Raw genomic sequence first — 15,848 nt, forward strand, 5'->3', positions numbered from 1 at the left:
CTAAATTTAAAGACATTTACATGAGGAGCAACAGGAAGTACCTAAGTTACTTCTATACAAAAAAAAAAGAAAACAGTAATGTTAGAAAGGATTCAGCAAAAAGGTGAATGTCATCACAAAAAACGTTCTGCAGAACCACACTTATTCAAGGAATGATTGTAAGCGATGAGGATCTGTCCAAGTATTCCAAAACATACCAAGGTTCCAGCACATATATACAATCATAAGATACTCCCATGCATGCACATGCTGCAGAGATTCTTCTGGAATCCAGTTAACCTAAGTACAAAACATTTATTTCTTTGTTTGCTTCTATCCTGAAAGAAGGAAGGGTGAGACCTTGAGCTAGTACAAAGTTCAACAGACACTGTGCAGCTCCACATAAGTTCAGCAAAACTACAAGTAGTTCTTAACAGATGAAAACCAAGCATACAATCTTTATCCCTGCTCATTCTGAGTGCAGCTGGAAGATGCTCTGTGTATAAACTCACAAAAAGGAACAATATGAACATTATTTGCCTTTTGAGAGGAAGCACAGCAGTCAGTAAGCACGGCATTCCTACATCAATAAACCATGCTGCAGAAATAAAAAGTTCTACAGAACAGGGGACCCTTACTTAGTAAACAACCATTACCTGAGACCCTTTAAAAAATCAAGGGAAACGTTAGAAACTCCTGTATCCACATTACTTCCTTTAATCAGCTGCTTCTCTGAATTCTATGGGTACCTGTAGAAACGCTCACTCCTACAGATTAAGCTGTCGTTCACATTTGACACCAAAGGACATTAGGATTCTGAAAGATTAAACTAAATCTGTCCAAAGCAGAACTCGCTGCTTCTTCACTTTGTTTTCTTAAGCAAATTACAGTAGCAACAGACTTCTAACGCCAAGAAGGAAGCTCATTTATTTTATGAGTACTGACTGATGCACAGATACAATTCCTACCAAAAATACTGAAGGGCACTTCTCATTACCAATGATCATAAATCTATGGACTGCTCTGTTTGCCAGGAAAATTTCTTCACTGAACGCCCCAAATGCACTACATGAAAAATACCAACTTTGTACATGAGGACACGTCAGAGGCAGATAACAGATGAAGTCAGCCTCCAGAAGAGCTAAAATTTCTGAAAGCTAATTTTAATGAAATACAATTAATGCTGATAAACTCACTCTCATATAAGAGCCCTCCCAGAAATGAAGGTTTTGGGGCATGCAGTTGAACTGGAATAGAAAACCATAGAACAAGACTACAGTGTGAGATTTCATTTCACCAAGCCAGACCTGTAAAGCTCAGACAGCCCCTGCGTGCCTAACCGACTGCCAATTAGTTGTTGTTCTCACTTCATTCCATTATAGAAAAGAACTGTGACGCAAAATGAAATTAGTTCTGTGCACACATGAACATTTTTCTAAGGTTTTCAGAACAAATGAGTTGTAATTCTTGAATCGCTGTTTACAATTAACTAAGAATTTGGAAACCACAGGAACAGATGGCCAACTATGATCTTACAATCAAAGACCACAGCAGACCGACTTACAATAATACATTGCTACTTCATCAATTACACTGAATTCAAGCTCCTAAGAGTTCTAAGGCAATCAGGTTGCAGACAGGCCATGCAATTAAACTAACTGATAGACAGCTGAGGATAATCTTGTATCAAAGGATAACCCACCTGGAGATGCATTCAGGGACTATCATTTCAAGTTTCAGCTTATACAAGAATTTCTTACAGAAAATTATCATTTTAATTGATAACCTCTTCAGCAGTTTCAACAGAAGGCTAATAAAGAAATGAGCACAAAAAACAAAGCCCCAGTGTATTCTTCCAATCTATTATTGTGGCATATAAGTAGAAAATTCATATGATCGTGTTACGCTTGCTCTGTAGGCAAGTGACTTGTGCAAAACTAGATTAAGACAAAGAGGATCTAAATTTTCCTCTCCTGCAGCAGGAGACCAATTAAATAAATATAAATTTATGCTTCTGTGATTAAGTGAGAAGTTACAAACAGAATGCATAACTAGTGTATACAAACAGTATCAGGAAATACTTTTATTTGCTCCTGATCTTAAATATGCAAAGTGTATTCACTTACTGCACTTGCAAGTGCCCTATAAATCCAAGCTGACATTTATATAGGGACATGTCTCAATCATAAAGAAGCTCAAGCTGAGAACCAGAACCGATTCTTCTGAATGACGTCAAGAAGGGAATAAAGGAAAGGCTGGAAAGAACTAATTTTTATTCTCATCTTTGTAGTCAGTCACTCTGCATGACACCCAGCACCAAGAGCAAGACAATACGGAGGTCCACTTGGGTTTTGCAAGCAAACTTGAAGCTACTTGAGTATTCTCCACCAGCTCTAATAAAAAAAACTGAGTCTGTTTTAGTGTGATGCTGTTCCAGAAGTAATAAGCCCAATTTCTCTCAGGGTTTAAGAGGCTGGGACACAATGTACATTAACGGGACTAAGACTTTGAGGCAAAGGAGGACCCACAATAGGAGATACTCAGGTATGTCTGAAATAAGCAGATTGCTTCCACTGTCCTCAGGCAGTTATAACGTGGAAAATCATAACCTAATACCTTTTCTGGTAGAGGAAAATGGATATGAATGAATCTACCCATATACTCAGGGAGGAAAAGCAGCTTTGGTTCACATGCTCTGTTATACATGACCCAGGCAATCCTTGAGAGGTATACAAAAGAAATCAGATAGCTTTTCACCTTGTATGATCATGTAAGTTTATTCACAACTTTAACCACATTAAAAGAAAATAATTTTCAAATCCTGTTTCTGTAATTAGCCTGCTGGGGTTCATTTTATTCCCAAGTGAAACATCTCTAGGTCTCTAAAACACTTGGAGATAACCTGTCAAATGAGTTTACTCACTAAAGGCAGTGATAGCTCCATGCTGTGTGTGAGCAGCAAATGGCTCATCTGCTTGTCAGACTAGTACCAGGCTGCCAGCAGCAGTGAGCTCCCTGGGATTAGGAACTATAGACTGTGGGATCCATCAATTCACAGCTGATCAGCTCACGCACTTCATATTGCAGAGCTGTCAATCCAGTGTAATTCATGAGCAACAAAAGCACTATAAATTCTTGTATGTCAAAGGAATAAAAAAGTCATATTATTTTTAGAATACATGATTTAATGTTAACTGTAATTTTAATTTCTTTAAAGTACAGTTGGAAGAAAAAAAACTGTGCAGAAAATACTTAAGCGAAGAAAATCACTGAGAATGTTAGATGTCAAGAAAAAAAACTTCTAAGAAATAATGAGTTTGCCTTAAAATAAAACATTCATGACATCTTATATAGCTGGACAGCATACCAAAATGTTTCTTCAAACACTGAAATAAACAGATAATTTGCTTCAATTTAAGTGACCTTTAGATCTTAGACAGACAATTATTTCAAAGCAGCCTTTCCGATAAATTTTCTCTACGTTAATTAATTTCTCATTTGAAATTCCATTAGTACTTGATCACCACAGCATGAGACCAAGAGAGTCGTCCCAATACATAATGAGGAACCTGAGTACACTAATCTGCTCTCACTTTCATTAATATTGTAAATTATCTATCTCAAACCAACAGGAAGTAAGGTTTTGAAATAAGGCATTAATGCAGCCAGTTGCTATACAGTAGGATCGTATCCTGACACACTGAGCTTATTTGTAACACCACTGAAATTAAACATACTACTCACAGAGGAACAAAAACTGCATGTACACCTAAGGATTTACAAGATAGAGCCTGCTAAAACCTGCTCTTGCCCTGTTAAAAAGCAATTTGAATTTTGCCACTGTTATAAATTCAGACAGTAAAAGCTCCAAAGGAAGCTGTAGTTTCACAAAAAGGTTGCTATTTATATCCACCCGGTGTTAATTATCTTTTCCCATAAAAACTACTAAACATTTTTAAACTTAAACTACTCATATCAGCCCTTTTGCTGAAACAAGTGCAGAAGCACAGTGCTCCTTCTCTAAGGATCGTTTAGGTCACACTGAAATTAATGAACATAAGAAAGCAACTTACCAAGTCATGCAAAGTGTGTTTATTCTACCATAAAATACAAGGTCTATGAAAACCATCCAAAATCATACAAAACAAGTAAAACAGCCAGTACTACGATACACTATGAAGCATCCAGGTTTTGGAAAGAAAATAACAGAAGCACAGTATATCTCAGCACCACTGAAATGAAACACTGGTCATTTTGCATTGGATTTATTTCATCCATTAACAACCTCTGGATTGCAGCCGGTTTCTTGTCTTCTTCAGTAGTCAATGGAAATGTGAGTGTGTTTAAACAAAACACTGCAAGTGAGGTATTTCTCTCCCCTGGTCACAAAAAGAGACCCAAGGCTCTAATCACTACAGGCCTGCAAACACCTGGAGTTAGGTGAAATGCAGAGACATCTTCACAGCTACCTGTTCAGCAGCTCCCTGGATTCAGTTATTGGGAAAATCTGTCCTAAAAAAAATAGTTTTCACCTAATATATTTATTTGTTCAGTAAAACACTGCATATTTGGGACTCAGCCTGAAAGTTTACTGGAAATAAACCCTGAAATACCTGAGCTCCGCTTCCTATTATTCCTACTATATCCTATTATCTTGTTATTTAAAATGTCTTACCATTCAGTTTGGAAGCAGTCAAGGGTTCTGGACATACCCAGACTGACCAGAAAATTGCAGAAGAAGTCATCCATTGCTTCAGGTACTTCAGACACTGATTTCTCTGAAGTCAGAACTGGTTTGGAAGCCTGAAATTAGAATATGGTATTTTTTATTAAACCTGCAAGAGAAACGTAGTTAACACTATTTCTGAAGTCATCCCAAGTCACAGATCTATTGGAGTACAGTTGAATGCCTCCCTTCTCTTTGTTTATCAAATCTGCAATCAACAAGATGTAACACTTCCTAGCATCAAGAACTAAGTAAAAAAATTCAAGCAAGTACTCTGAACTTGGCATAAAGTGATAAGGGTCTAAAACTATTTGAACTAATGGATGTTTTTCTGCCACTGAGCAGAGAGGAAATCTTAGTCCACATGTCCCTTTGGCAACCTTCAAAACTACCCACGAGGAAATCAGTGCTCCACCTTGCACAGCTGCATTCTTCGGTAGGTGACATAAAAAAGCCATTTTACCATAAAGATGCACACAACAGAAAGACTGAAAGAGCTGCTATCTCCATAACGAGACATCTTAATTCAGAAACCCCACAAAGACCAGTTTTTCCTTTTCTTCACAACATCCATATGAAGACAACGAAGTGTCAGACAACATCCCTACAAGCATTAGCAGAAGGCAGAGGGACACCAAGGATCCTCCAGTGCCACCATTAAGATAAAGAGCTACTAAGATAAGGTCAACTCATGGGTCAAGGCCAGCTGCCAAAAGCTGAATCAAAACAAAACTGAGATTTTACAAGAGGAAAAATGCCTTTCAGACCTTACTGTTGTAATATCTATTTCTGCACTTAACTGCATTCAACCAACTCAGTGCATAGCTTGGTATTAAGCTCATTCAGAGGGGTTTCAATAAAGTCTGAAAGTTCCTCTCCCAAAGCCATTTGAAGTTTATCAGGCGAAGGAGACTACTGCGACTCAGCAGGTACCTGACATACCTAAATGTGTTTAGGGAACCTCACAGTGGGCAAAATTAAACGTCCCTCTTGTAAAATCAAGAAAGAACAAAAACTGAGCTCAACAACTATCTAGCCTAAGCAATTGTGACAATCCCACACCACTGCAGTCTATTCGTGTCCTTAGTGGGACCACTTATGGGATGTACATGCTGAGGTTTTGGTAGAGACAGGGCTGCAGAGCACACCCTGAAAGCAGGGCCCAGTACTGCCCTATGTCATATCAGAGCCAGCTCCAGCTGCTCCCAAAGGGACTCACCATTGGCCAGGCTCAGCTCTAAGTGATGCTGGGTGCACCCTCCAGGAGAGCAGACTTCAGGAAGGGAAAAACTGCTGCACAACAGCAGCCAGAGAGAAGAGTGAGAAATGGGAGAGACAAAGCCCTGCAGCCACCAAGGTCAGAGAAGAAGGAGGGGAGGAAGTGCTCCATCAACATGACTGCATAAATTACCTGGAGATAAAAGCATTTCTCCTGATAAAATAAAAACACACAGCATTCTCTACACTGGATGATCTCATTGCCATTTTCCATGAAACAAAGTGTTTGATTCAGGCAACCTGCCTAATAGACTGAAAAAAGTGGATGTGCAAGACCAAAGCAATAGTAGGGATACTACAATATGCCAAGTACAACACAGTATTTAGCATATCTTCATTACTGGAAAGTCAGTGTATCAGACACGTCTACTATCTAATTGTGGCAATATGTGAACCAAAGTGTACATCTGCAGACATGGCAGTCACACTCTTGCTTTTCTTTCTTTATTCTAAGTCTGATGTCTATGTTTAATATCATTCCTACTAGTTTCCGAAGCACATCTATAAAGCCAGTCTTTGGAAGAAATAACACAGCTTGATTCCTTTAATAAATGGAAATATGAGAGGAATCCATTTCATCTGTGCAGAGGAGAATTTATTAGCTAGCTACTAGCACTGAGAATCAGTTCAGGAACTGAGCAGAGAACAGCAAAGGGAAAAACAAATGCAGTCTATTTGTACACTATTGGAAGAGGGCTTCAGGAACGCAGGGGAAAGTCCCAGTTCCTTAGCAGCCCTCACAAGCAATATCAGGCTAACCACTTCCTTAAGATGACCATCCATAGAATGGTAAGCAGTGATTTTTTTGTGTGTATATTTACCTGTTTAGACATGGGGGCCAAACAGACACCCAACAGTAGCTACTGTTATTTGTTCTCAACTAAATACTACTCTTTGAATTAAAATCCTCAAAAGACTCTGGACATAAGGATTGCACACGTGACCAACAAATTAATCACCAAGTGCTTAACCCTATAGATTTCCACAATAACTTGGAGGACTTTTTGCTTTTTAACATCAGATAAACAAATAATTTCCCTGGAAAACAAGCTGGAAAGTTTCTGTAAAACTCAGATTGGAAAAGCAGGCAAAATAAATAAATAAATAAATAAATAAATAAATAAATAAATACTCAAAGACTTTTAACAAGATCTAACAAAATAATCAAACTTAAAAAGCAAAACAGAACGTTAATGAAAGCAATGTGACTTCAGGTTACCACCAGTCTCGGAATGCAAGTGCAAAAGTTCTGTCAACTAAAGTAATTTGCTCTGCTTTCTTTCATCTGTGTGATTTTCTAGAAGTTCTGTAACCTTTTCTTAGGTTCTCTACCAGCTGAAAACATCCTTTAATATGCAAAATATTCTGATACTCATTTTTCAAAACACTTGATATAACTTTATGATGTCTTGTAGCAAGGAGAACAAATGAATCATGAGTTGTGACAGAAAAGGACAAACGGAACAGAAACAGTAAGTACAGTCACCACTATGCAAATCATATCTTGGTTTGCACAACTCCATTTCATATCAGCTGCCACCAACTGGGGGGAAAATGGCATTTAGAGATGAGGGCTCCATCTGCATCATCTCTCCCTGAAGATCCAGACACAAAGATACACTCTGCAAACAGCAACTTGAGGGTGAGGGAGCCCCAAACTCCTCAAAAGCCCAACAGTTCCACTGCACCCAGGCACAAACCCAGGAGAGGGAGGAAAAAAAGCACCTTAATATCCCCTGCAGAGACAGCTTTAATCCATACACACTGATAATTTTTTTTATTTATTTTTTTTAAATGGTAAAATGTATAATTTCATTTGTTCATGTTTGCTCTCCTTCGTTTAGTAATTAGTGCTAATTACTTCGGAAGGAAGTTTGAAAATAAGATTTTTCCTTGATTTTCCTGGTTACACTTGACCTTTTTCTTGCACAGTGTACAAGAAATGGCTTTAACAGCTGTTTACAAGGCTGGACAGTGACAGGACAAGGGGGAATGGTTTTAAACAGAGGCAGAGGAGATTTGGGTTGGATCTTAGGAGAGTTTTTCATCTAGAGGGTGGTGATGCACTGGAACAGGTTGCCCAAGGAGGTTGTGGATGCCCCATCCCTGGAGGCTTTCAAGGCCAGGCTGGATGTGGCTCTGAGCAGCCTGGTCTGCTGGTTGGCGACCCTGCACATAGCAGGGGGTTGAAACTGGATGATCATTGTGGTCCTTTTCAATCCAGGCCATGCTATCATTCTATGATAATTTTCTGATTTAACACAACGTAGCAGAATCATTCTTAATATAGAAACAACCTTCTTCAGCCAAGTATTCAGATACTCATTTCTGTGGGTGTTAAGTGCAAGCAGTTGCTTTCCTGTGTGAAGGATCACATTCTCATTTATTCTACTCACATAATAAAACAAAACCTAATTGATTTTACTAATGTTTTAAAACAAATTATATATTTGAAATATGACCTCGTTTGCAGGCTGTGAAATGAATGCAAATTAAAAGAAGATGGCACAGAGGTAACTGGTTATCTTTTCCCACTGTGGTACATTCAGTCCTAGAAACACCTATGAAATGTAATCCGTTCCACAAAATATCTCATAATCCAAATGTGTGACGATGTGTACTTATTAACCTGATAATACCAGCTAAATTACAGACAGTCCTATTGATTCAACATAAAATTCTTACTAAAATACGAGCATCTTCAGCCTGCTCTTGTACAGCCTGCAGAGCCTCAGACAGGTCCTCATCACCTTCCTGAAGACTAAATTCATCATCTGCTGACACCTAAAGGAAAGGATTTAGAGCACCAGTATCAGTGTTTTATGAATCGTTCTAGACACAAGCATCTCTATCTCTGTTACCACTACTGAAAACAATCCCATTCCCATTAAAAATATTTTGCCCTGTTTACACTTTGTTTCCAGTCCTTGGAGACACTGAAGGTCAGGCTGAAATAAGCTCTGAGTTATGTGTGAAATGATGCCCTTCTTGAGGCCTTAGAAACCTCATCCCAGAGTTCAGGGATTAGACAGTAGAAGAGTGAGGGCTGGTATACAGTAAGCTTTTTCTGAGTACTGCAATTGCAAGAGGTTGAAGTTTACATAATCATTTTTAGGGTCTCATCAGTGAAACTATAAAGGATTTTCCTTAGTCTCTGGAGTCCCAGAGAATTCTGAGCATCCTGAGCTAAATGTAAGTTTCCCTGTTCATCACAGGGGAGTTGGACTAGATGGCCTCTAAGTGTCCCCTCCAACTCAAGCAATTCTATCATTCTATGCATTAACAAGAAGCTGAAATGGAAATACCCCCATCTTTTTAATACTTAATTTTGAAATAAAAGGCCTTACAAAAGCTCACCCAAATCTTCTTACTCTTGACCACTAAAGATATCAACAAACTTCAGAAAAGGAGGTTCACGGCTCCTCCTAGGACACTTTCATGTTGAAGTGAAACAAAAGAATCAGACATGAATACTACAGAGATCACATAAGATAAGCAATTTAGCAAATTACCTCTTCATACTGAAAATCATCCTTCATGTAGTCTGTGATAGTAATTTCTGCAGGCTTTGTTAAGGCTGGAACGTTTGATGCACATGACCTGTTAGAATTTGAAAGAACACCAAGGGAAAACCAGCTGTGATGAGCACCCTCACCCCTGCTCTTAACCACACCAAACGTAGATGAGTTCCAAACTGAACATCTAAGATCAAACAGCAAATACTGCATCATTCGCCAAAGCCGATGCAAGTGCCTTAAATAATAATCACAGCACATCCACAATACAAAGATAAGTGAGCTCTGCAATGGTAAAAATCCATTGCAAATTATTTACAGTTCTCCCAAACGCTTCAGAGTCAGGCTTTTCATTACAATAACAAATGGTGTAAAACAGAACTAAAATAAACATCTCATCCACCAGCCTCACAGCTTCTAGAAGTATAACAACAATCTTTTATGTAAGATGCACTGCTGTTTCCCTAGGAAATCACTTAGCCTACAAATGACCCACGTAAATAAACTAGAAATTAACTTCTGAAGAACAGTGGGCAATTCACTTCTTCGCATGCAGCTATTTTAAATGGTAGCTTCTTTTTACAAAAGGAAACAAAATAAAAATGGGAAGAAAAAAGCCATGATTAGAGCTTAATATCACTTCCCAAATCTGAAGTCTTCAACTAAAACTAACAAGTGTGTATATATATATATATGTGCATGTATATATACATATATGTATATGCATATATATGTGTGTATATATATACATGTATATATATGTATATACACACACACACATATATATACATACACACACACATATATATGTATATACCTTTTTGCTGCAGTTTGTGCAGTATATGCAAAAGTACCATCTGGATTCAAGATCCCAGCACCACAGCACACAAGCTATCAGTTGTACTGTAACCATCCGGAAGGCTCACATGCCTCATCCCAGAAAGAAAAACCACCTCTGGTTTGTAAATACGTGAATCTTAAGGTAACATTTAGAAAGGCATCATTTTCCTTCCTAAACAAACCAAAAAAGAGTGAAAACTGCATGAATATAGACCTCACTTTCAGTAATCAAGTCAAAGCACAACTGTGTACCTGAAACTGCACAATGACACCACATGCTTTCTACAAAAGCTGTACACATAAATAGCAAGCAGGCACAATTGCTTCTTAAGAACCTCCTACCTAGGCTTAGGTTTGTAAAGGCAAACGCCTGTAATAGACATGCCCTCAAAATTTCTTCCCTCATTGCTGCAGATGTGGAACACAGCACCCGAATGCAAGTCACCTGCAAGAAACCTGCACCTCAGGTTTCCTCCTTTGTAAAAACTTCATTTTCTAACTTGAACGATTCTCAAATTTAAGTTCTAAAACCTGAATCATGCAGGAACTCATTAAAGAAAAAAGAAAGTTTCCTGTTTTCTTTCAGAGGGATAACAGCCAGGGACTGGGGCATAGGGCTGGTTTGCAGCTGTCTGCCAGCTCCCCAGAACAGGAACACTGAGGACCAAGGTCTGACCACATGGCAGTGAAACAAATCCCAATTCCTGCATTTTGTACATTCAATGCAGAGAGAGAAATGCCCATCTGAACTGCTAATTACACAAGAAAGTGGGAATGACAGCAAAGCACGAATGCACAGCATAAGCAAGGAACAGCTCTCCGTTATTGTTCTAAAAACAGGGATAGCAACAGATGGGAATTGGAGATAAAGACAAATTAATACTGGCACGTTAGGGTAATATTATAAGACGTGCCTTTTTGATTATGATACTCCACCATGAACCAAAGGACTACACTGTACAGTGCAGTCGCATGGCACAGTGTGACCACCTGGGTGCATTTGCAAATGGAACTCTCATTATTTCCAATGCATGAAAGCTCTGCTTGCTTGCATCACTGCAAATAAAAGTGCACAGACTACAACTTTAAATGGAAAATACTAATGGCCAGGCATACAATTAAAGCACAGAACACTGTTTTAACAGCTTTAAAACTATTGCATCGCCCCCCAACACATGCCGTGTTGCTGCTGGACTGATTTAAACATGCCCAGACAAAGCGCTCTGTTCAGCTCACCATGCAGCCTGGAGACAGGTGTTTTTAACCGGATAGAAACTGAGGCACAAGCTCACAAAAGCCAATCTTCCACTTGAGGGTTGTTTTAATTTTTCTCTTTTAATGGGCTTACATCCTAATTCTAGCAAGAGAACTAAGGTGCCGACAGTGCCTGACCAACTCTGAACTAAGGATTACCTGACCCTTAGCACTGTGTGGAATTGGCAGCTCACAGCTAAGCACGGCTACTGGGGGAAGAACAGAACCGACCCAGCAACACAACCAGAATTCAGGTCATCTATGCAAAACCCTCCTTGCAAAGCTGCCAACACATAACAGGCTGCCACGGTTCCATTTTGAGAAGGATCCGAACCCATTTTGTTAAGTATAAAGGCACAGCAAACAGAAGGTTCTAGACTCTGGATACGGTGTGCTAAAACCCACCACGTGTTCAGCAAGGAAATGGGCTCCTGCTCGGGGTCACCTCTGGTGTTTCACCACCAACATTGAGACACAGGACACAAGAAAAGGCTTTCAGTAAAGAACTGTAACGTTTTTAGCCCGACGGCGGGATAACGTTACCGCGAGGCTCAGTCAGGGTGCCTCAACACCAGCAACGGCTCCACACGTTCCCCCTTCGCAGCGCTATCCCGTCACGTTTTTCTTCCTTTCCTCCCAGCTCCACGAGGCAAGCGGCTCCAGCCCCCACCCTCCCCGAGGGGACGGGGAACCCCGCAGCCTGCCCGCCTTAGGGGAGAGGAGCACCCCGCGGCGAGGGGGAAGGATACTCTGCAGGCAGACGGACACCTCGGAACCCAACGCCTCCTCCTCGTCCTTCTCCATAGCGGCAGCCGCCAGCCGTTACCGGGGCGGCGGGGCTCTCGCGAGAGGAGGCGGCGTTTGCTGCCCATTCGGTTTCTCACCCGCTGGGCGCGAGGCGGGCTCGTTCCCGCCGCGCTGCTGGGCTGAGGAGCGGAGCTGCAGGGCGGGAGCTGCTTCGGTTTCTCAGGTGGCTCCTACCGGCTTTTTGCTGGGAACTTTCTGACTGGAAAGTGCCCTGTTTCCTTTAATGGGTGAAAAACCTGCTTCGGTTTCCTCCTCAGGGGAGAATTCCTTTCTGTCTAGCATCCCATCACAGAATGCTAAACAGTTTCCTTCTCTGCTTCAGCGTCGCCTCCCTCTGCAGTCCTTACAAGTGCTTGCCCGGTCTTGTCCACCTGGCTAAAACATGTAAGTGTGTGGTATCCCCCACCGAACACAACCGGTGCAAGCTTTAAAAGGGCTTGGAGAATTACTTCAAGAGAGATTAAGAAGGAAAAACAATTAATAGGAAGAATCTCAGTGCTCTTGTTTTATTATAGGAATGCTTTGATCAAGATGCATGGGGAACAGACCTGATAAGTAAGAATAAGCGAAGATGTGAGCATAACCAAGCATCAAGAATGGAATCGATATAAATTAAACCTAAAAACAAAGAGCAAATCGGTGATGGCAAGAATAAATAGCATTTGACTGATTTCCAAGTATAATGGAAACTTCCAGGAGGCTTTTAGTAATGGCGGAGCTCTGTGTAATCGTTCTGCATTCGGACACCTGAGTCACCCTGCTTTATAGCCCTGTAACAGTCTGAGTTATAAATGGTTATCTTCTCCCAAATAGCAGTAACCAGGGTTGTTACTCTGTCCCATAACTTCTCATGAGGAAGGCATGGAAGCAGCATCTGCTGCAGCTTGAGCATTTCATCAGACGAGCTGTTTGCTTCTCACACACAGCAAAGATTACACACCTTCGCTGTATCTCAGCCAGGCAAGTTATGCTGTTTGAAAAGATGGTTCATAGGAAACGTGGAGTGCTCTAGAAAGTGTTGCTACTGCTCCCAAGCCTGAAAAGCCAGATACTCTTCCACTGGCTGAAGAAGTGTGACCCACTGTCTCGCTCAGGGCAAAATATCCTCCTAGATCCACCAAGCAAACCATCTACAGTTCTGAGAAGTTGGGTTACAAAACCAGAACATCCATCCTGGCTGCTTTCAATGACTTTCAGGCTCTTGCAGGGAGATACCCAAGTGTCCAGTTCATGTGCTTTGTTACAACAGACAGCAAAGAATGTGCTGGCCTGCTGACTTTTGCACACAGATCCCTCATGGCACTTCAGTGCATCTTCTGGGGAGAAGGGACGAGAGAAAGCCATCAACTCATTTTTCTGAATGAGTGCATAGTGTGACCTGAAATATGGTATGGACATCACATTGACAGTGAAGAGGCCATTGTCCACATGGCCATGCTGCAGCATGGGACCACAGCTGGAAGCTAGAACGAGTTGGCAAACATCTTGTTCCAACTTCTGCTATGCCATCTGGTTTCCAGTTAGGCAACTGACATTAAATGCGTTTTCTCTGTATTACCATCTGGCAGCTGCTTGTACAACAACGGAGCAACACGCAGGATTTGGCTAGCAGTTATCTTAAGAATCATATCAAGGATACTTGAAACACTGAATCTGCAACAAAAATGGCTTACAAGAAGGAAAGCTCCTTTAGCTGATGGCTTTGCATGCACGGAGTATTGCTGGTAGGAAAATGGAACAGGAAGTTCTATACTCTTGTATTTTGCATGTATTTATTTTACAGAAGTCCCATAAAAGTTTATAAGGGGGTAACCACACAGGTTTCTGACGAATGTACTATTGTATGCAATTAGATTTTGTTCAGAGGTATCTACTACACTTTTGCCACGCTATGGAGGTATTTTCCCTTTTCCAAAATCAGAGGAGCAGGGCTTTATTCTTTTCCAGAAATGATGTCTGCCAAAAGTGAACTTGGTAAAAAAAGATCAAAGTCATTAATTAGTGCAGATGCAAGTCTCAAAAAATACTTTGATAAGTTTCAGCTAAGAATTGAAGAGCAATCAGCTGTACTGCAACTGGAGAATGAGATGCAGTGAAACGGCTGTAGCGACAGGTCTGCACGTTTCTGAATGACAAATCAGTAAAGCTTAGGGGGTCAGTGTAACCTTGCTGGGTTAAAAACATAACAGAAAGGAGTGATTTAAGACATACGGTAAAAGTTTCAAAAAATGATGCCCTGACCAAACAAATCTATATAAATTTTGCTCTCTGCTTCCTGCTGTGCACTCCTGCTCCTTTCCTAGTCCTTGTGCTGATGTTCCTAAGATCCTCATAATTTATACTATCTGAAAACCAATCCATAAAAAAAAAAAAAAAGTGGTTGTTACTTGGTTGGGTTTTTTTATTCCTTTGTTTTTGTGTTAGTTTTTTTTCCTCAATCCCAGGAAGAGCAGAACTGCTCTGTAAGATATTTGGATGAATTATTGGATGCGGTACTATGTCTCTACTCTGCTGATGAATATTCAGTGTTTAATCTTCTACCATGTTTTCATTCCTATAGACTGGACCTAGGGTAGAGGAAGTCTCTGGAAAGTGGGCTTTGAGTCGACTTCATAAAAATGAGAACTTCAGATTCCAAATGCATCAGCAGTTCTGCCAATTCTCGTTCTTCTAAGCACTTTATTAACAGCATAACTACCATTGGAATACCAGTCTTGCAATTCAATCACCTGATCCAAAATCCATTATTGGAATCATTACTGTAGCCTGGTATCAATTTCAAACAGGTTTTCCACGGGAAAGTATGCAAGGCAATCTCTTAAAAGCCACAATCTGTGTGCAAGCAGAAGTATGAATAGGTCTGAATCCACTTACAGATAAATCTGGGAATGACCAGCCAGTAATATAGAAGTACAGTTGATGGCTGCACAGATCTTACAGGGCACAGTACTGTGAAGTACAGCTTTTCTACTGCAGATGGGAGTATAATATATACAGCCTAGCCTACAGGCTGTAATGTATAATGGAAGTTATTCTATCCATGCTGATGCTGCTGTTTCCAGGAACTACAGCCTCCATATCTTCTGCCGTTGTTCCCTTTGAAATTTCTCAGGAACATTGGACAGATGGTGCATTTTGACTCCCCGTGTACAGAACTGGGAGTATTTCTGTAGCACAGACAGGAATAAATTGTACTCAAAGAGAGAGGAGAGTTGACAAAGTCATCTTTGATTTTAGAAGTGTAAGTGACCCGTCTTCTCTCAGAACTCTAGTTTCATGAGTGCAGTTATTTATGCAGCTTAAAGGAGCTAATGATCATCTGTTCCTGGTAATTAGAGGCTTTCTCTGTCATAATTTCTTCTGCTCCTTGAAACTAAGTCAAGTTAACATGGTTTTCCATATTACGCATTGTTAAATGTTTTTAGCTAGCCACAGATAGCTGCTTTGTA

General features: G+C 40.3%; 1 protein-coding gene across 1 annotated transcript in view; it reads right to left on the bottom strand.

The window, feature by feature from the left end:
• Positions 1 to 12,527, bottom strand: part of SPAG16 (sperm associated antigen 16) — a 340,520-nt gene extending 327,993 nt beyond the window's left edge. Inside the window, exons 1-4 of the mRNA XM_072342185.1 lie at positions 12,342 to 12,527; positions 9,496 to 9,542; positions 8,669 to 8,767; positions 4,655 to 4,782 (exon numbers count right to left, since the gene is read on the bottom strand). Of these exons, the coding sequence (XP_072198286.1) occupies positions 4,655 to 4,782; positions 8,669 to 8,767; positions 9,496 to 9,542; positions 12,342 to 12,396 (329 nt within the window). The 5' untranslated portion in view covers positions 12,397 to 12,527. The remainder of the gene's footprint in view (positions 1 to 4,654; positions 4,783 to 8,668; positions 8,768 to 9,495; positions 9,543 to 12,341) is intronic.
• Positions 12,528 to 15,848: the final 3,321 nt, after the last annotated feature.

This window comes from Excalfactoria chinensis, chromosome 7 (genome assembly GCF_039878825.1).
Source record: "Excalfactoria chinensis isolate bCotChi1 chromosome 7, bCotChi1.hap2, whole genome shotgun sequence".
Taxonomy (NCBI): Eukaryota; Metazoa; Chordata; class Aves; order Galliformes; family Phasianidae; genus Excalfactoria; species Excalfactoria chinensis.